Here is a 17,649-nt window from a genome sequence, read left to right on the forward strand (position 1 = left end):
GACGATGCGTCGAAATCGGGGTACCAACGCCATGCATCATGAGATGGTCGACTGGAGTACTTCTAGGAGTCGTGCTCAAGGTTATGCAGCCAGTGTACGCACTTCGCTTCCTCCCTGCCTTTGCAGATCTGCAACCTACGGCTATGTTTCCGATCTCCCTCAACCTCGGTACGGGGGTTCTCCGAAGATTCCTGTTTGGTGAAGACCACTCCACGGTTATGAGCGACGAGGTCCAAAACGGTATGTCGCCTTGAAGGCTCCTCGCCTTTGGCGCGGTACTAAGGCCACCCACTACAGCGTGCGGAAATGTCGTTCCGCGCAGAGCATTCCCCGTGGAGATACTAGAGCCTATTATCCAAGAAGCGTGGTGGTCCACGTCCGAGCCGTTGCAACGTTGCAACCTCTACCGCACCCTGATGTGCGTCAACTCCGTCGTTCAAGAGATTGCAGCACTTCGACTGCCTCTCGTTCTCTCTGTCGGGAGCAGCCTGGATGAGAAGCTATACAGGACAATGCAAGTACACGCTGCGACTCTTCAGTCGCGTAAGGCCTTTCAACTTAGATCTCGTGGTCCTCCTACGCCTGAAGGTTCGGCTCATGAGCCCATTCGCTCGAACGGGCCGCGCTACTATCAGCACATTCGCCTGGAGTTGCCGATCCACCTTTGTGACGATCCCGGGGAATCGCCATTCGCTTATAGATCAAACGTCCCATCTGATAGGATCCTTGGCGGCCTTTGGAGTGGGGACCACGCTTTCCGCGTTGTCCAGGATCTAGTCAGCGACTGCCGCTCCGTCTCTGTGCAAGTTCATCGAGATGGCACGACTTTTTGGGTCGTGCCGTGGGCGCTCATCAGGACCCTCAAGTCGTTTGCGGCACTCAAGTCTGTCGACATGGACTACGAGGACTGCTTCCCCGACGCAACTATAAGCGTCGACTACGACGCCGTCACACGTTCCCCCCTCACCTTCCCGTCTGTCACCTCCCTGCGATTGGCCGGGAGGTCCTCGGAGTTCGGCACCAAGCGTTCGCTCTTCCAGAGTCTGGCGACTACGTTCCCAAACCTGCGCGCGCTGACCGTGGCGTTCTCTATCTATCTCGCCAACCTCGACGTCCCGGCTGGCCTCGTTTCTCTCACCTTGGAAGTGCACACCAGGAAAGACAGGGTAGGGACGCTAGAAGATATTGGGTTGATCCAATATGGGATTGGGGCTGCCCTCAAGAAAGGGCTCCTCGCCCGGCCACCCACCAGTGCCGATACCTCATCTGCCACTCCCTCTCCGGGCACCTTGACTGTCTGCACTGGGATAGAGGTGCCATTATGGTGGGAGGAGACGCAGAGGATCTGTGCCAAGTACGGCGTAAGAGTGAACAAGGTCGTCGTGCAGATGCACTAAACATAACAGACTCGGGGGAGGGGAGAAGGGGGGAATGATCTGTGTTTAGTCACAGCTTATCGCTATGGCACCTGAGGGTCTATACCGGTTCGTGTCCGGGTGACTCATCGGTATTCAGTGTATTGATCTTACAATGAATACGAACCACAGTCTCGATACGCCTCTATATCTCTACATACGTTGCAGAGCATCTGAATCCTGACGATGTGGTGGAAGAGATCACATTGAAGTCCCTACTACCGCTCCCCCGTTGTAGATCCGGGGACCAGGAGCCGTAGAGCAACACTGGCCATCGCCAGCTGAATATGATATAATAGCATGTCCTACCAACATTCATAATTCCGAGCACATAATGTACATGTCCGGCTTATGACCTCAAGCCGCAGTCGACGTAGAGTTCTGCGGGACAATCACGTCATCCGCCGTGCACAAGACCTGAATTTCAACGGACGAGATATCAGAACCAGTATAAATTATTTGAGCGCGGACATGACTTACCTCTCCAGGATGAATGTTGGTGCACTCGCTATCGACGTTGGGGTTGTTCTCCAGGAGTATATCGAAGGTCGTCCCGGCAGCCTCCACAATGGACTCACAGGTGTCGCCGTCGGCGACAACATGTGTGACCTCGCAGTCCTGTCCGACGATGCCGAGGCACAGCTCCTGCAAAGGACTCATGAGTGGCAAATGTTGAGCACTTTGACCTCACAATACACACCTCTCCAGGGAACAGGTTGGTGCAATCTGCATTGATGGTCGCGTTGTTCACCGTGGCAAGCTGGAAGCTAGACACATTCTCCTTGGCACAGATCTCGTCGCAGGTGTCGCCTGAGACGACGGTGTAGTTACGGGCGCAGTTAGAAACCTGCGCGTTCACCGCTACAATCGGAGTCAGTCACCAAAGCGGATTTCGGTTCTAACAGTAAACATACAGCTACAGACGGCAGCGACAACGATAATAGCGACGATGGAGCGGGGAAACATGGTTGTGAGGAAGAGGAGCGAGGAAGGTGGAGAGAACGGTGTTGCCGCGAACTCAAGTAAAGGAGAGCGGTGGGGATAGTGCCTACTGGTGTGGTGCATTTAACTGCCTGGCTCATGTTGCATTCGAAATTGTGCGAGATGACCGTCCTGAACTGCAATGACTCACTTGAGAAGAACTTACGTACCGCAGGATCCCAAATATTAGACTCAACGAGCATCGTAGTCCCAAATGGTGGCCGTTTGGGAACGGCGCGCAACAAAGAACCAAAAAATACTGCCGATCAAAGTCGGAGACGTGGCCGCGCTGCTAATAGTCAGACCATTGTGACAGGGATGCAGCGACATACATGCGACACTGCGTATATTTGACGGATGCGTGCCTTGGATGTGATCGCGGTATTCAACCTGCGCGCCTTCGTAGGTAACATCGCTGCACAACTCAATCTCGGTGCCGAAATATCAGACAGGGGCAAGAACGAATGTGGTTCGCCAGGGCTTCGAACGTGCTTCAAGTGCGCTCACCATACCTTCTCCCATCGACGTCCTCTGTATCAAGAAATCAAGCAGTCCATTGTGGGGTTATTCGCCAGCGAACCTTAGTCAACCAGGAAGGGGCTGAGTACTGCTGAGGGCGAGACGAAGAGCGCCATTGGTGTCCATATCGGTAAAGCAAAGGGCGAGAAACCCGTACAAGGAGTCACACTACCCTTTTGGCTGGCCACTCAAGATACAATACCGCACGGCAGCGCTGCCGACGGGGGCGCTCGGGATTCTTGCGAACGAACGTCATTTCGCGTTCGCAGCATTGCGGGCAGTGAAACCGTCAAGGCAGGACACCGCTTACAATATGTTTAAGTAGCTATGCGAGAATGACTCCCCCGGTGTTCGCGGAAGGAAGGTCAGGTGGTGGCCTCGGGAAACGCTGATATCAGTTGCTTGGGAAATACCCCGGAGCGAAAAGTCGCTGATTGCCTGTAGTACACCATAAGACTGTATACCATCCAACCTGAACATTTGGAAGGGATGCTGTCTAGAGGGTCTCTGGCTAGAGTAGAACGTGAGGCCCTTGCCGTTTCCGGAGTACTGTCAGAGGGTGCAGTTTGAAGTTTTGAGGCGCCCGTTGCGATCACTTTGTCATTTATGCTCGTCAACACGCTCAGGCCTGCTAGACTCTCTACCGTCTAGACTCTCCGTTCACACACCGTCTCAGATCGAATCGCTCTACGTATCATATCTGTCTTATAGGTTGTCACAATTGCTGCTCTACTAGGCCTCATTCAGCGAGGCCTCGCGCGCAGGATCGTCATGCCTGCAGTCACACTCGAAAACCAGAATCGAAAGTTGGGAGGGTACGAGTTCTTTGAAAAGGCCCTAGGGAGCCCAAAGTACATCGTTGCGCCTATGGTAGACCAGAGCGAGCTGGTGAGTAACTTTCGTTCAGCTGTGTCTCTGGCGGGACGTGAATGAGAGCTGCAGGCATGGAGGAAGCTGTCTAGGAAATATGGTGCACAGGTGCGTCTTTGTGGCACTGAATATACTAGGAAGCTCATGATAGTATAGTTGGTGTACACGCCTATGATTAATGCGAAGATGTACGCCGAAGGTTCTCGGAAGCCCTACCGAGAGCAGAACTTCGACACTGTGCATGGCGAGGAGGGCGGTCCTGAAGACAGACCCTTGATTGTCCAATTTTGTGCGAACAATCCCTCTCAGCTTTTGACCTCAGCGAAGCTGCTCGAACCCTACTGCGACGCCGTGGACATCAACCTTGGTTGCCCTCAAGACATTGCGCGGAGAGGACACTATGGGTCATTTCTACAGGACGAATGGGATCTCGTTCACAAACTGAGTACGTTAAGGGTGTTATTCTGTGGCACGTCAATGCTTATTCGTTCATAGTTCATACTTTGCATGAGAACCTATCTATACCTGTCACTGCGAAGTTTCGCGTCTTCCCTACAGTCGAAAAGACAGTTGAGTACGCGAAGATGCTCGAGAGCGCCGGGGCGCAAATGCTTACTTGCCATGGACGTATTCGCGAGCAGCGCGGTCAACGTAGCGTACGTGATGTCGCGTACTCGGCGGATCACATGAAGGTTGACCGAACATCCTGGCTAGGGGCTAGCAGACTGGGAGAAGATTCGCGCCGTGAAGGAAGCGGTCTCAGTACCCGTTGTTGCGAATGGAAACATCCTCTTCCACGGCGACATTGAGAAGTGCCTCTCTGCGACCGGCGCAGACGCTGTCATGTCGGCCGAGGGCAACCTCTACAACCCAGCCATCTTCCAGCCAGACCCTTCTGCAATTGAACCTGTCGCTTCCACATCTTCTGCGTCCCAGTACCTTACCGGCCAGCACCCACGGAACACGCATCTAGCGCTCGAGTACCTGGCTATCGTGAAGTCTCAGAAGACGCTGACGACGCCGAGCGCGGTGAAGGGCCACTTGTTCAAGCTCCTCCGTCCAGCATTGTCCAAGTACACGGACATTCGCGAAAGGCTTGGTCGGGTACGGGTAGAACGTGCTGACAGGGATAAGGAAGGGGGGACAGCCTGGGACAAGTATGAGGAGATCATTGAAGAGCTCGACGAACGACTAGAGGTGAGCTCCTCAAGCGCTTGAGAACCTCTGCCAGACAGCTCACTAGGGAGAGGCTACAGCGCGATATTGAAGCTGCCTCGGATAGGACGCTCGAGGAGCTGTCGCCGATCGACCCCGCGACAGGCTTCCCGGTTCTGCCCCACTGGCTCGCGCAGCCCTACATCCGCCCGTTGCCCGCCGAGCCAGAGGCTGCGAAGCCTCCAGCGCAGGGCAAGGAGAGTGGCGTAGAGGTAGTAGGTCCGTGACCTTGATCCTTTACGCATCACGTAGTATCCTCATCGACGGCTCATCAGAATGTTCTGCCGAAGACTCTGCATCCCGCGGCGCAAAGAGGGCCGTCTCGGAGGAACGGCCTGACGTCGCGCGCTCCGATGGGGCGGAAACTGCGGGGGAGTCGAAGAGGGCTAAGTTATCGCGAACGGAGGACACGACTTCTCCACGGACGAATATCAGCAGTACTGTCTCTTCTGGTACGGTAGATAGCTGACCCACGCTTCCCCTCGACGTTCTTATGCTCCATTTTTTAGCGGTAGACTACACTACATATACAATTTGGCATGACCTTTGGTCACTCCTACTTATCCGCACACTAGGCAGACGGGCACGAGGCTGGCAGCGCGAGAGACCGAGAACCATCTACGGTAATCTAGCAAGATCTGGCAATACCGGCTGATGGCGCCTATCCAAGCGTACTATCGTCATACTAGGCGCTCACATGCACTTACACACCGCTCACCATGTCCGACTCAACACCATCAGAATCGACTCCTGCTGCCTCTTCCTCTGAGATCTCTATCAACGTCAAAGGTAGTCCATATTAATCCGTCCTTTTCCATGAGTGTTGACTTGCTATCGCAGGTCCGAGCGAGTTGAAGCTGCAGATCACAATAGCTACGGACAAGACAGTGGCCGACCTCAAGCAGGCCATCGCGGAGAAGTCTGACGTCCCTGCTGACCGCCAACGGCTCATCTATTCTGGTGTGTATACTTCCTCTATCTCTCTATCCCTGTCCTCCTGCACGTGTAGCTCGCTGACTCACGTCTGTGGCGCACGCCTCCAGGCCGCGTATTGAAGGATGAGGATGCGCTCTCGACGTACAAGATCCAGTCGTCGCATACAATTCACATGGTGAAGGGCGCCGCACGCTCCGGGCCCTCCGCTCAGCCAACGGCACCCCAACAGCTCCCGACTATGCAGGCGGGGCAGAACCCGCACGATCCGCTGACGCAGCTGAATGGGCCGATGGGCTTTGGGCTTATGGCGGGCTTCAACCCGTTCGCGGACATGGGGCTGAACCCGAACGATCCTAACATGGTGAGTATTGCTTTGCCGTCGAATTTTGGGAGAGGTGGAGTTGGCTATGCGTCGGTAGGGAGTGGGGTGATTGGAGAAGGAGATGCTGGTGGTGCGCTTATCGTTGCTTTCTTGCTATGATTTCCCACCTGCGTACCGAAATGCTGTGCGCCTTCTTATTTCCACCCAAGCTGCGAAGGGACCTCTGATTCCTATAACGCATGAAGCGTTCGATCTTCCTCCGCGCGATACATCCGTGCCTGACATCGCAAACATGCTCTAACTCGCGCCCTCGCCAACAGATGCAATCCATGCTCAACTCGCCCCAATTCCTCCAGCAAATGTCCTCTGTAATGTCTAACCCCGACGTCCTCGACCAGATCATCAACTCCAACCCCCAGCTCGCCGCGATGGGCCCCCAAGTCCGCGAGGTGTTCCGCTCAGAGCGCTTCCGCCAGATGATGTCCAACCCGGAGACGCTTCGCATGATGCTCCAGATGTCCAACATGATGCGCGAGTCTGGTCTTGCCCCCCCTGGCGCTGGCGGCTTGGGTGGGCTCGGGGGATTGGGAGGGGCCGGGGCGGGAGGGTTCCCTGCTCCTGGCTTGCCGTCGACCGCAAGGCAGCAGCAACAGCAGCCGGGGTCAACACCGCAGGCGGGGCCGGGAGCGCAGTCGCCGGCTGGCGGTATCCCCCCGAACCCGTTTGGTTTTGGGTTCAACCCGTTCTTGGGTGGCGTGAACCCTTGGGGCGCGCCTCCTCCCGCAGGGAGCCCGTCAAGTACTGGTACTGGCTCGACGACTGGCACCGGCACTGGGGCTGACGCTGGTGCGGGTGCTACCGGGACAGGTGCGGGGACAGGTGCAGCGCCGCTGCCGCCGTCAGGTGGATTGTTTGATCCCGCGGTGATGCAGCAGATGCTTGCTGCGTTCGGTGGCGGGGGCGCAGGCGCGAACCCGTTCGGTGGATTAGGTGCGGGCGCGAATCCGTTTGGTGGAGCAGGTGCGGGCGCGAATCCGTTCGGGGGGCTGGGTGCCTTTGGTGCTCCAGCTGCACCTGCGGATACTAGACCGCCTGAGGAGAGGTTCCAGGTTCAGCTTCAGGTACGTCTGCCTGCTTGTGGGTGGAGTAGGTGCTGATGAGGGTGGGATGGGGAGCAGCAATTGCAAGACATGGGCTTCACGAACGCGTCACAGAACGTTCGTGCGCTGCTCGCAACTGGGGGGAACGTCCACTCTGCAATAGAGTACATCCTGAACGGCGGTGGCCTCTGACTGGAGTATCGGGCTGAGAAGATGAACGGGAAGTGAAGTGGACGGATGGACGTGTATCAATAGACTGGAGGGAGTCGGTATGGCGGTGAATCCTTGATTGTACGAGTGTAGGTGTTTGGGACGAGCATGCATCGCCTCGCTGGAACAAGCCTCCATGCATATGGGCATCTATCCGAGTTCTCGTCTATGTTCTGGGCGCGCGACCGGGAAGAGCGTGCGGGAACATTCGATGTGGTCAAGGAAGCACGCCAGTCTTGAGCTTGATCCTTGTCCACGAATCTTTAGGGATCCGCACACGTTCCCTGTGCCTCCGGGAGAGAAACGTGGCCAGGAACCTGGTAACATCTGACAGGGCTTGGATTCGAGTGCTACCATCCCAGACGCCTCCCTTATTTGGAACTTACAAATCCAACGCCTGCCATCGTAAGTACCGACTTGAAACTGACCCGTACTTATGGCTGTTGAGCTCAACCATCATCGGATAAAGAGGTGACGACGGCACGATGTCAACCATCGACAAACAGAAATAGGTCACTTCGGTGGGCACTGCCGCCTCCGAGGCAATGCCTCGGCAGGGAGAGGTGGAGGATAGAATTGGAGGGCGATGCGGAGAGGCGTCAATCAGGTACAGTTGAATATCTAATAATGAATACTCTAATAATGAATACTATCTCATAATGAATAGGTCGAGGGCTCACCGCATGGGCGCTTCACCGCCAATCCTGCATCTCATAATGCATAAATCCTATAATGAATAGAAAATCGGTCGAAAATGGGCCTACCGACATTATTCATTATTCATTATTAGATATTCAACTGTACATTGAGCTTCCCGGCGAGCCGCAATCCCACCTCCGTCTACCCCGGGTCCAGTCGTCTTCCCCTCATCCCCTCTGCCTCCTCTGGTTTACTGAGCGCCGTCGTTTGGTAGCATATATATCCCTTTCCTTGTGTCACTCCGTCTCCTAACCTCCGAGCCCGTGCTGGCTTCACATTCATATCCGCGCGCTCCGGCAGCTAGCTTCTGAACCACATTGACTCCAGCTGTGATATCGGACTAAAACCCGGTTCAGACACCTCCAGCAGTCCACTATGGACTCCCAAGAGTACGTGTGCTAGAATGACTATGCGCGTCAGCCTTGACCTAATCATGCCCTTTCGTTCCTGCCTCCTTCAGCCCATGGCACCTCACCGGTACGCAGTGCTCACAGCGAATTCCCGAAGACTGAACCTGACTTTTCGCCGCGTTTCTAGTTGTCCGCACGCGTGGACTTACATTCCTGCGCCCAGAGAAGTCGTGGCGCCCTATCGTTTCTGTTTCGATCGTGGACCGGAACCGCGACCATGGGTTGCCACATGAAGTTGTGCTGGGCTGCGACGGACAGAACCCGAATCTAAGATCAGGTATTTCTATGTGAGTTGCCATCCTCTTGAGCTTGGGTGCGAGTTCCTCTTCCGTGTCAGATACGTCGTGCCCAATACCGTGACCTCTCGCTTCACCCTACGTTCTCCCGGTGTCCTCTACGCTTGCTACACCAGCCCCGGCGTTTGACGTGGGTCCGCTGTCTGCTCGTCAATCTGCGCGTAGCGTAGAACTCCCGACGATTCATAACATCCCGCGCTCTGTTCGTTTGGCCTCTTCGTGCTGGACTGCTGACAAACCTACTCATCACAGCAGCGACGTCAGCCTGACCACCAAACTCGACGTCCAGGTCTTCCACAAATCCCAGACCAAGAAAAAGCACCGGAAACGCAACCTCGTCGGCTCTGCGTCCGTGTCGCTGAACGAGTTCCTGCGCAAACACCCCCTCCCGCACCCACGGCCAGTCGAATATGACGTCCGCTTGTCATGCCCGCCCCCTCAGCACAAGAGCGCAACGATTTGGGCAAAGCAGCAGCATAGCGCCACGCTCACTATGCGGTTCGTAGTCCCGCATAGGGAGCCACCCCGGTCACACGAGTCGCGGCCTATCACGCCTATGACGGAACACTACGAGACTGAGCCATTACTGTCTGACGCGCCGTCATGTGCGTTCCACACTCGTCATCGTCTCTTCTGTGCGTCTCACTCACGCTCTGCCTGCATGTAGCATCGCGTGGCCTTTCGGAGACCTTGGTCTCGAACACGCCCGATGAGAGGACGGACGAGATGCCCTGGGGCAAGCAGCCCGAGAGCGACCGTCTCGACGGCATAGTCGGCCTCAGACGGCGACGGAAGAAGCCTAAAATGCGAGGATTCCACGTCGACAGCGACTCGCACGCCGAGACGTCCTCGGGCGAAGAGTCATGTTACCCGAAAACGCCAGAAACCGAGTACTTCCCTCCTATATACGAAGATGAATCAGGCTTGAAGTTCCGGGAAGAGGGGGAGGGAGAGGTGGCAGCAATCTTCCCTAGGATATTGCCGCAGCATGCGGGCCAGGGGAGTGTGGTGAGCGCGCAGACGTCGTTGTCGTTTATGGAGAGGTGTCTGTATTGGATATCGCCGTATGAGGAGCTGAAGGAGGCGGACGCGGAGGGGGACTGTGAGAAGGCAGAAAAGGTGCTCGGCAGGATGCTGACGGAGTGGTATGTCGTAGGGGCGTCGGTGAGTGCTGTTCCTGTTGTGGTGGCGTCATCGACGATGCTGATTTGGACGTTTAGTTGTTGGCTTTGGCTGGAATCAATGCGGCCGTGTTTGGACTCGCACCTGGCAGTCTTTTCGTTCTGGACGGGTTCTCTTTAGGCTCTATCTCCATCGGCGCGATCGCAGCTGGCCTTGGTCTTGTGTACGACGCATGGTTCCTCGTCTTGTACAGCGGCGCGAGTGGTGCCAAGTTTCTAGTGAGTCCCTTATGTTCTCTATACGGCCCTGCCCACTCACGTCTCATCAACACCCCAGCGTTTGGCGAAAGACGTGTACAACAAGTACATATTCTTCTGTCTGACCTGCCGATTGCCCATGTTCTGCATGGCGATCTCGATCTTTTCCTTGATGCTCTTCCTCCTCGCCGTCGCGTGGACGGCCTGGCCGACCGCCGTGCTTGTCATGTCCTTCGTCGCTGGGTTCCTCCTCACCAGCCAGTTTGTGATATTCGGCATCCACCGGCTGATCAACCTCGTCGTATGGGTCATCAGGGTGTCCTGGCGGACGGTCATGACAAGGAGGAGCTCGTCGATGCCTTCAGCCTATCCAGAGGCACAGCTGGGGCCACAGACCTCCAGCGGGGAGCGTGAACGCCATCGGGAGAGAGAACGAGAGAGGGGATGGGAAAGGGAGCCGCGGATCGAGATGCCTATCCCGTGCCCGAGTCCTGCGCCCGTCGTAGCCTCCCCCGAGCATCTCACGGCGCATCCGAAGATGCAGATGATATGGGTTGACGACGTGAGTTAGCGGTTCGGTCGTAGACATGGACGATGCTAATAACTGTGACCTTACGAATAGCGTGTTGGGGAGCATGAAGGCCCGGGTCCATCGTGATCACGGAGGTCCAATGGGTTCTTCTCGCATAACCTGTGCGATTCTGCATCAGGTCAAGCAGCCTCACCTCGCCCTGAGGACCATCCTACTTGAGCTTGATGCTCGGGGCGCTACGCAGTTTGGGGTGTACCCGGCGTCTTGTCCCCGAGGTGGCAGTACCACTTTCGTGTACCTCTACCTATCGCGCGGCAAGGACAGCCCCTGCGGGGTTCTATAAGGATGTTCATTAGCCGACTTGATGCTGTTGCTGTTGTATGCATGGCTTGTTGTATCACATACTGTATAGGACAATGGAACTCGGAGGTTTTTGAAAGGATAGTACAATCGTCTAACCAACCAGTCCACTCGCCCATATTAAACCAAGTTCTACCGCATCGCATCCAAGGCCCCGAAAGAATACATCACTGAATGCAGGCTCAAGGCCGCATAATACGAGCTCCGACCGACGTGCTTGCAGACGTTGTTGCCTGGTGTGTTTAATTTCCAAGCTCGAAGGCCATCCGCGTCGGGGAGCGTCGAGCGCCCATACAGTACAGCAATGACGATGCAACCATATGCTCCTCGGCCTTGATTAGCTCGTGTACAGTAGCTAGAGTCCTGCGCTAGTATTGTCGCTTCTGAAGGAATGAAAGTGTCCGTTTCACCTCGTCTCGTCCGAGCGCTCCCTCCCCATCCTGTGGCACGCAGTCCTTTAGCAGTGGTATCTCGCGCCCGCCCACTCTCCTCATCAGCACCGAACCAATCCTCACGCTCCCCTCCTCGTCTACGCAGATCACATAATCACGCAATCCTTGTCCTTCCCGCTCTTGCCAGAGCCTGATGTGGACAGGTCCCCGCTCCCGTTCTCGTGTCTTTGCAACACTGAGCCAGGCCCCCCAGGAGCGACCATGGCAGTGTTCTGTGGGCCCTTGAGCCGCTGCGCCGCGCGTTTGTCGCCTTGTTCTGCCGCGCGCTTGTACCATTGTATCGCCCTGTGTGCGATGTGGGAGAAGGATGTGTTAGCAAAGGACAAGGCGTAGCATGAGCATATATTTAGAACGAGAGGTGATGATATCAGATGATGCTTGGCTCGCGAGTGCGATGACACGACAAGGCATAGCATAGCATAAGCCCGAAAGGTGCCGAAATATCCGCAGGGACGAAGAGTGGAAGACCGACAGAAAGGGAGAGAACCGAGGAACGTAAGAAGAAACACGTACTCCTGCATGTCCGGCTCCGTACCGATGCCGACTTCGAGAAAGTATCCGACTGCGTACATGGCCTTGACAAGCCCAGCCTCTGCCGCTTTCCGTGCCCAAAGGTACGCCTCCGTGTCGGACTGTGGGAGGACGCCTGGTGAGCCGACGAGATACCATGCGGTCAATGCGAAGCACGCGTCGCGATGGTTTTGCTGCGCGGCAATATTCTGCAGGGAGAGAAACGCGGGTACGCAGGATGGTCAGGTCAATGTTCATCCGGGAGGATGAACGCAGGCGGGACGCATCGAGAAGGGGAGAGAAACACGAACGTAGTAGTGTATTGACAGTGCGGGATCCTGCGGGCAGCCCATCTTGCCGTACTCGTAGCACTCGCCTAACCTGTAGGCACTTGGCGCGTACCCAAGCTCCGCCGCCTGCGCGAGTAGCTCCGCAGCGTATTCGTAGTCGACGAATAGCACGTTGTCGATGCCGCGTTCGTGGAGGAGCGCGAGTTCGTGCAGCGCGTGCGGGAACTCGGCGGTCGCAGCCTCCGCAGATCGTTTCAAGTACTTCACACCCTCTTTCGGGCTCTTCGAAAGCCCCAGCTCCCCGTTGAGCTCGGCGATGCCTAAGCGGTAGAGGGCGCCTGGGTGGCCGGCCGCGGCAGCCTTCTTGTAGAACTGGACGGCTTTCGCAGACTCACGTCTGCACCCCCAGCCGTTCTCACAGCAAGTTCCAGCTCGATAGGCTGCGTCGGGATGGCCGTGTTTAGCAGCGAGGACGAATAAGGGGAAAGCGCGGTCGAAGTCCTGGCGATTCTTGTGGGTACCGATACCGTTGGCGTAGCAGTCGGCGAGGAAGTACTGGGCGGGCATGTGTCCACGGTCTGCGAGGCGCTTGAGGAGGCCCATGGCCTCGTGGACGAGGTCGTCGCGCTTTGCGATGGCCTTCTCGACCTCCATGACGTTGCCCGGGGTTGGGGACGGGATCGGCATCGTCTTGGAGGCGTCGATCATGAAGACGGCGAACTCGAACTGGAGGTCGGGGTCCTGCGTCTTCTTCGCGTTTGCGCGATAGAGCTCTAGCGTGCGCTCGTGCGAGAGGAGCGCGGCTTGGTTTCCCGGGCGGAGGTGGGAATGGTCGAGGATAGGGCCGGTGGGTGGGGACGGCGCGCGGACCGACTGAGTGGCGACGGATCTGGCTGCGTATGGCTGGTCGTACTGGGACTGGGATTGGAAAAAGTCATCTCCGTCTCCGTCATAGGGTGCGTCGTCGTGCTGATTGTATTGGGGCTGGCGAGATTGCTGGGGGTAAGGGTAATACTGGGAGCCTGGGCGGCCGTTGGGTATAGGGTCCTGTGACGGTGATGGGCGGCGCTGTTCGAAGTCGGGGGTGAAGCTGGCGGATTGTCGTGCTTGAGGCTGAGCATACATGGTGGCCAAGAGCGACGGCGCGGGAGGAGGTGAGGCCGAGGTGGTGAGGGAGTACGAGGAGGGGAAGGAGGAGGAGAAGGATGGATGGATGAAAGGCGCGGGTCGGAGGCTGGCTCTCGGAGGACAGGCTGGGAACACACCGCGCCATCAGACGCCCATCACCTTCATCCCGACCACCAACTTCTTCCCATGCTTGCCTCAGCTGCTATCTCCCAGTACTCACCCATAGTCTACGGGAAAAAGGCATATTGCACGGCTAACGTTATTAGGCTCGAATACGATTGGACTCTGCATGACGTCTAGGGTGTCCATCCTGGCGGCAAGCCGTTCGATCGCTCTCATCGGCCTGAACTGAGTGCGGAAACCGCCCAGAAACGAGTGTATGTTTAGACTCCCCAAGAGCTTATCTTGTACTAGGTCGACTTATCCAGAGAGCGAGGGACCCCCATGCGCAGTAAGGGTCCAAGAGCGTTAGGGATCTTCCTTTGGGTCTTAAGGATGGTTCTGAGCCTTTTTACTGGGATACTCAGCGGCATCGTGCACAACCCATAGTTACTGTCCCTCAAATGCCCAAGCGATAGGGCGAAAGGGCAGCGCAATTTACTTTCTCAAATGCGCCCTGATTTCGATGGTACGTTGACTTTTGCTGTAGCTCTATCACGGCCGTGTGCATACTTACAAGCTCACCGGCGGCACGGTGAGATATCGATGATGGTAATATGTATCGTCGGACACAGAGCGGGATTGAACGTCAAGTTGACGCGTTGCTGAACAGTGCAAGAAGTGCGCAGGAAGGATTCGGTCTAGGATCCATGTGTTCTGTCAGATCAGCTAGCAAGTCTATCTTCGGAAACATCCTTCAAAGCTTCAATAACCACCGTAACATAATCTCAGTCAGTACGATCTCGTCTGGCGATTCAACCCACCAGTGCCCTAGATTAGTCCTCGCCGCACTTGTCTTAGTCAAGCCGCATGCACCCTGACGAGTATAATAAAGTTTCGTTACAACTCTTTCGGTCCATCCAGATGTGGCAGTAAAGTACGAAGCCGTTTGTTGCTGTGATCGTGAACGGTCCGTGATCACCGTCGACCCCACCCTCAAGCATCGCCCTCCTCAGGTTCGACGTCCACCAACTCCCTTCCCTCCTCGACCATCTCCCCTTTCTGGCACCCAACAGCCTTCACGACGCCACCCGTAGGCGCTCTCAGCACCGTCTCCGTCTTCATACTCTCCAGCACGACGACCGCTTGCCCCGCCTCGACCCTGTCACCCACCTTCACCCTCACCTCGACGACCACGCTCGGCATCGGGGCCCGCAGCGCGCCCTTCGCTGCGCCCAGCACGTCTCCGCCGAGCGAGAGGAGCCACTCGGGCGAGGGCAGGACGACCGTCGTCTTCCTCCCCCCGTGGAAGACGTGCAGCCGTTCCATCGTGCTCGGGCCGCTCGACGCGGGTACGTTGGCAGGCGGGCGCTGCGAAACGACTGTCGTGCGGACGAGCGCGCCGTCCAGAGAGGCCGTGACGGCGGTAGGGGAGGCGAGGTGCGCGCTGACGTTCGTGAACGTGTGTGAGCCTGACGCCGTGTGCGTCGTCACGTCGAACCGGCCGTTGGACAACGCGCGAATGTGAACTGTCGATGGCGAGGCAGACGCCTCCTCGGATTGGAGCGTGATGGTGCGCTCATAGACGTCGCCGGCGAAGCGACGGGAGGTGAGCGTAGTCCAGGGCGAGGGAGTCGACGGCGCGGGATGATCGCGAAGGACGACGAAAAGGGCGGCCTGGGCGAGTGCTTCATGGGATGGCTCTGGCACAGGCGGGAACAGCTCGTTGAAGTGTTTCTGTCAGACCCGCACAGTTATATCCATGCTGCAACCTCAGATCACTTCGTGGACATACCGGAATGAAGCCAGTTTCGACCTCAGCATCGATAAATGCCTGATTCCCTGCGAGCGTCCTCAAGAACTCAATATTCGTGGACGGCCCGACCACCTTGTACTCTTCCAGCGCCGTCCTCAGCTTCCGCAGCGCCTCCGTTCGATCCTGCCCATGCACAACGAGCTTCGCGATCATTGGGTCATAAAACACACCTATCTGGGCCCCCTCCTCGAAGCCCTGCTCGAGGCGCATGGTTGGGGCGATGGCCGCGGATGTATTGTGCACTGGGGTGAAGCCGGAGCTGCCTTCAGGCACAGGAATGCGGTACGCCTCGAGCGAGGGGGCGAAAACGTGCGTGGGTTCGGGCGTTGAGAGATAGAGGAGCTGGCCCGAGTCAGGGAGGAAGTTGTTGCGCGGGTTCTCGGCATAGATGCGTGCCTCGAAGGCGTGTCCCACGAGCGGAATTGCGGATTGGGAGAGGGGTAGAGGGTTGCCAGCGGCCACTTCGAGCTGCCACTCGACGAGGTCGAGGCCGGTGATCATCTCTGTGACCGGGTGCTCGACCTGCAGACGCGTGTTCCTGGACGTGAATGTCAGCAGCTGGGGGGGGGGGGGGTCTACCGAGTAAGTCCTACGTACATTTCCATGAAGTAGAACTTTGAAGTGTCATTGTCGAAGATGAACTCGACCGTCCCGGCCCCAACGTAATCTACGGCCTTGGCAGCGGCGACCGCCTTCTCACTCAGATCTGCTCGCAGCTCCGACGACAAGCCAGGTGCCGGTGCCTGCGGGCATCATATGTAAGTCCTCAAAAGAATATAGTAGCCACCAGGTCAGCACCAACCTCCTCGATGATCTTCTGGTTCCGCCTCTGCACCGAACAGTCTCGCTCCCAGAGACTCACGCATCCCCCTAGCTTGTCAGCGAACACCTGTACCTCGACGTGCCGCGGGCGCTGGATGTACTTTTCGACGAGCACGTCCGCGTTCCCGAACGACTTCGTCGCCTCGCGTCGTGCGGACTCGAGCGCGTCCCGGAACTCGCTTTCGGAGTGGACGACACGCATGCCCTTTCCGCCTCCGCCGTGGACGGCCTTGATGAGTACAGGGTATCCTGCGCATACACATTGAGCTTCTGCCCAACAAGAGGGGCAGCGTGAGGATCACCTATGCGGGAGGCTTCTTGCTGGAGGAACTCGGGGTCCTGGTTCGTGCCATGATATCCAGGTACAACAGGGACACCGGCGGCTGAAGCAAACATCAAGTTAACTCGTACCCCTGTCCAACCGGCGTTCCGTACGGACCTGACATGATGTTCTTCGACTCGCTACGACGCAACGTCAGCTACGTCAGCCAGCAAGGGACGAGCGTGCCTGATGTACCTCTTGGAACCCATGCTCACGATGGCGCTTGCGGGTGGGCCGATGAAGGTGATGCCCTCTCGCGCGAGACGGTCGGCGAACTGCGCGTTCTCGCTCAGGAAACCATATCCTGGATGGACGGCCTGTGACATCAGTCAGCGCGGCCGCTGGCTGCTACAATGTGGACACGAAGTCTCACTTGAGCCCCACTTTGGCGACAGACTTCGATGATCTTGTCTATACGGAGCTACGGATATGGTGTAGGGTATGGGTTAATACTGGGTACGACGGACATTGCGGTTCGCTTACATAGCTCTCCGCCGACGGCGCGGGTCCGATGCAGTACGCTTCGTCTGCCTGGACATTGTTAGTTACACCCAGTACTCAGACTACATAGACGCCACACGGAAGACGTACCAGTCGAACGTGGAGTGCGTCGGAATCAACTTCGCTGTACACCGCTACCGTCCTGACGCCAAGCTTCTTCGCGGTGCGGATGACGCGACATGCGATCTCTCCTCTGCGCGCGCGGCTCCGACTCAGCCGGTGCTCACCTGCAGAACAGGGCGAGAGCAAGTCTCACCTGTTCGCTATGAGGATCTTGTCGAAGAGCGGCTTGTGCGCGGACGGGAGCAGAGACGAGAACGAGGTCTCTGGATGGAACTGTTGAGATTCATGGTTCGTCTTGAGGCAGAGTAGTGTCGTTCACCTGCGGCTGTCGCAAGTCCTCTCGAGCCCCCAAAGACGGCCGGATACGCGACATTATGAGGCACGCCCACGCGGGGAATCGTT

The 17,649-nt window shown here is 57.0% G+C and overlaps 7 protein-coding genes across 7 annotated transcripts; 4 read left to right on the plus strand and 3 right to left on the minus strand.

Moving 5' to 3' along the window:
- Positions 1-38: 38 nt before the first annotated feature.
- On the plus strand, positions 39-1,397 carry DICSQDRAFT_165318 (uncharacterized protein; the record flags this gene model as incomplete). Its single annotated transcript, XM_007360803.1, has 2 exons — positions 39-240; positions 298-1,397. The coding sequence occupies 2 exons, from the start codon at positions 39-41 to the stop codon at positions 1,395-1,397; spliced, it is 1,302 nt and encodes a 433-aa protein (XP_007360865.1).
- A 375-nt stretch (positions 1,398-1,772) lies between these two features.
- DICSQDRAFT_47655 (uncharacterized protein) lies at positions 1,773-2,271 on the minus strand (the record flags this gene model as incomplete). The annotated part of the gene is made up of 3 exons (XM_007359852.1): positions 1,773-1,832; positions 1,896-2,060; positions 2,116-2,271. Coding segments are annotated over 3 exons (381 nt in total), but the record flags the coding sequence as incomplete, so codon positions are not given.
- Positions 2,272-3,550: 1,279 nt separating this feature from the next.
- DICSQDRAFT_131825 (Dus-domain-containing protein) lies at positions 3,551-5,566 on the plus strand. Its single transcript, XM_007360804.1, has 6 exons — positions 3,551-3,803; positions 3,858-3,893; positions 3,942-4,230; positions 4,281-4,441; positions 4,500-4,982; positions 5,042-5,566. The coding sequence occupies exons 1-6, from the start codon at positions 3,687-3,689 to the stop codon at positions 5,225-5,227; spliced, it is 1,272 nt and encodes a 423-aa protein (XP_007360866.1). The 5' UTR covers positions 3,551-3,686; the 3' UTR covers positions 5,228-5,566.
- Positions 5,567-5,712: 146 nt separating this feature from the next.
- Positions 5,713-7,550, plus strand: DICSQDRAFT_96928 (uncharacterized protein; the record flags this gene model as incomplete). The annotated part of the gene is made up of 5 exons (XM_007360805.1): positions 5,713-5,789; positions 5,841-5,960; positions 6,044-6,297; positions 6,579-7,383; positions 7,420-7,550. The coding sequence occupies exons 1-5, from the start codon at positions 5,720-5,722 to the stop codon at positions 7,548-7,550; spliced, it is 1,380 nt and encodes a 459-aa protein (XP_007360867.1). The 5' UTR covers positions 5,713-5,719.
- A 1,092-nt stretch (positions 7,551-8,642) lies between these two features.
- DICSQDRAFT_165322 (uncharacterized protein) lies at positions 8,643-11,010 on the plus strand (the record flags this gene model as incomplete). The annotated part of the gene is made up of 8 exons (XM_007360806.1): positions 8,643-8,656; positions 8,728-8,744; positions 8,805-8,964; positions 9,226-9,578; positions 9,641-10,137; positions 10,194-10,373; positions 10,432-10,914; positions 10,975-11,010. The coding sequence occupies 8 exons, from the start codon at positions 8,643-8,645 to the stop codon at positions 11,008-11,010; spliced, it is 1,740 nt and encodes a 579-aa protein (XP_007360868.1).
- A 772-nt stretch (positions 11,011-11,782) lies between these two features.
- DICSQDRAFT_165323 (HCP-like protein) lies at positions 11,783-13,621 on the minus strand (the record flags this gene model as incomplete). Its single annotated transcript, XM_007360807.1, has 3 exons — positions 11,783-11,981; positions 12,210-12,415; positions 12,518-13,621. The coding sequence occupies 3 exons, from the start codon at positions 13,619-13,621 to the stop codon at positions 11,783-11,785; spliced, it is 1,509 nt and encodes a 502-aa protein (XP_007360869.1).
- Positions 13,622-14,719: 1,098 nt separating this feature from the next.
- On the minus strand, positions 14,720-17,620 carry DICSQDRAFT_165324 (uncharacterized protein; the record flags this gene model as incomplete). The annotated part of the gene is made up of 12 exons (XM_007360808.1): positions 14,720-15,460; positions 15,519-16,077; positions 16,137-16,282; positions 16,342-16,610; positions 16,664-16,744; positions 16,801-16,823; positions 16,879-17,000; positions 17,057-17,104; positions 17,167-17,214; positions 17,275-17,377; positions 17,441-17,520; positions 17,567-17,620. The coding sequence occupies 12 exons, from the start codon at positions 17,618-17,620 to the stop codon at positions 14,720-14,722; spliced, it is 2,274 nt and encodes a 757-aa protein (XP_007360870.1).
- Between the last annotated feature and the right edge of the window lie 29 nt (positions 17,621-17,649).

This window comes from Dichomitus squalens, assembly GCF_000275845.1.
Source record: "Dichomitus squalens LYAD-421 SS1 unplaced genomic scaffold DICSQscaffold_1, whole genome shotgun sequence".
NCBI lineage: Eukaryota > Fungi > Basidiomycota > Agaricomycetes > Polyporales > Polyporaceae > Dichomitus > Dichomitus squalens.

Bases quoted from the DNA above. Each gene is read 5' to 3' on its own strand.
- DICSQDRAFT_131825 (XM_007360804.1), top strand. From the start codon at position 3,687: ATGCCTGCAGTCACACTCGAAAACCAGAATCGAAAGTTGGGAGGGTAC. The intron at 3,804-3,857 runs GTGAGTAACTTT...TGAGAGCTGCAG, and splicing joins TGGTAGACCAGAGCGAGCTG to GCATGGAGGAAGCTGTCTAG. The intron at 4,983-5,041 runs GTGAGCTCCTCA...GAGAGGCTACAG, and splicing joins AGCTCGACGAACGACTAGAG to CGCGATATTGAAGCTGCCTC.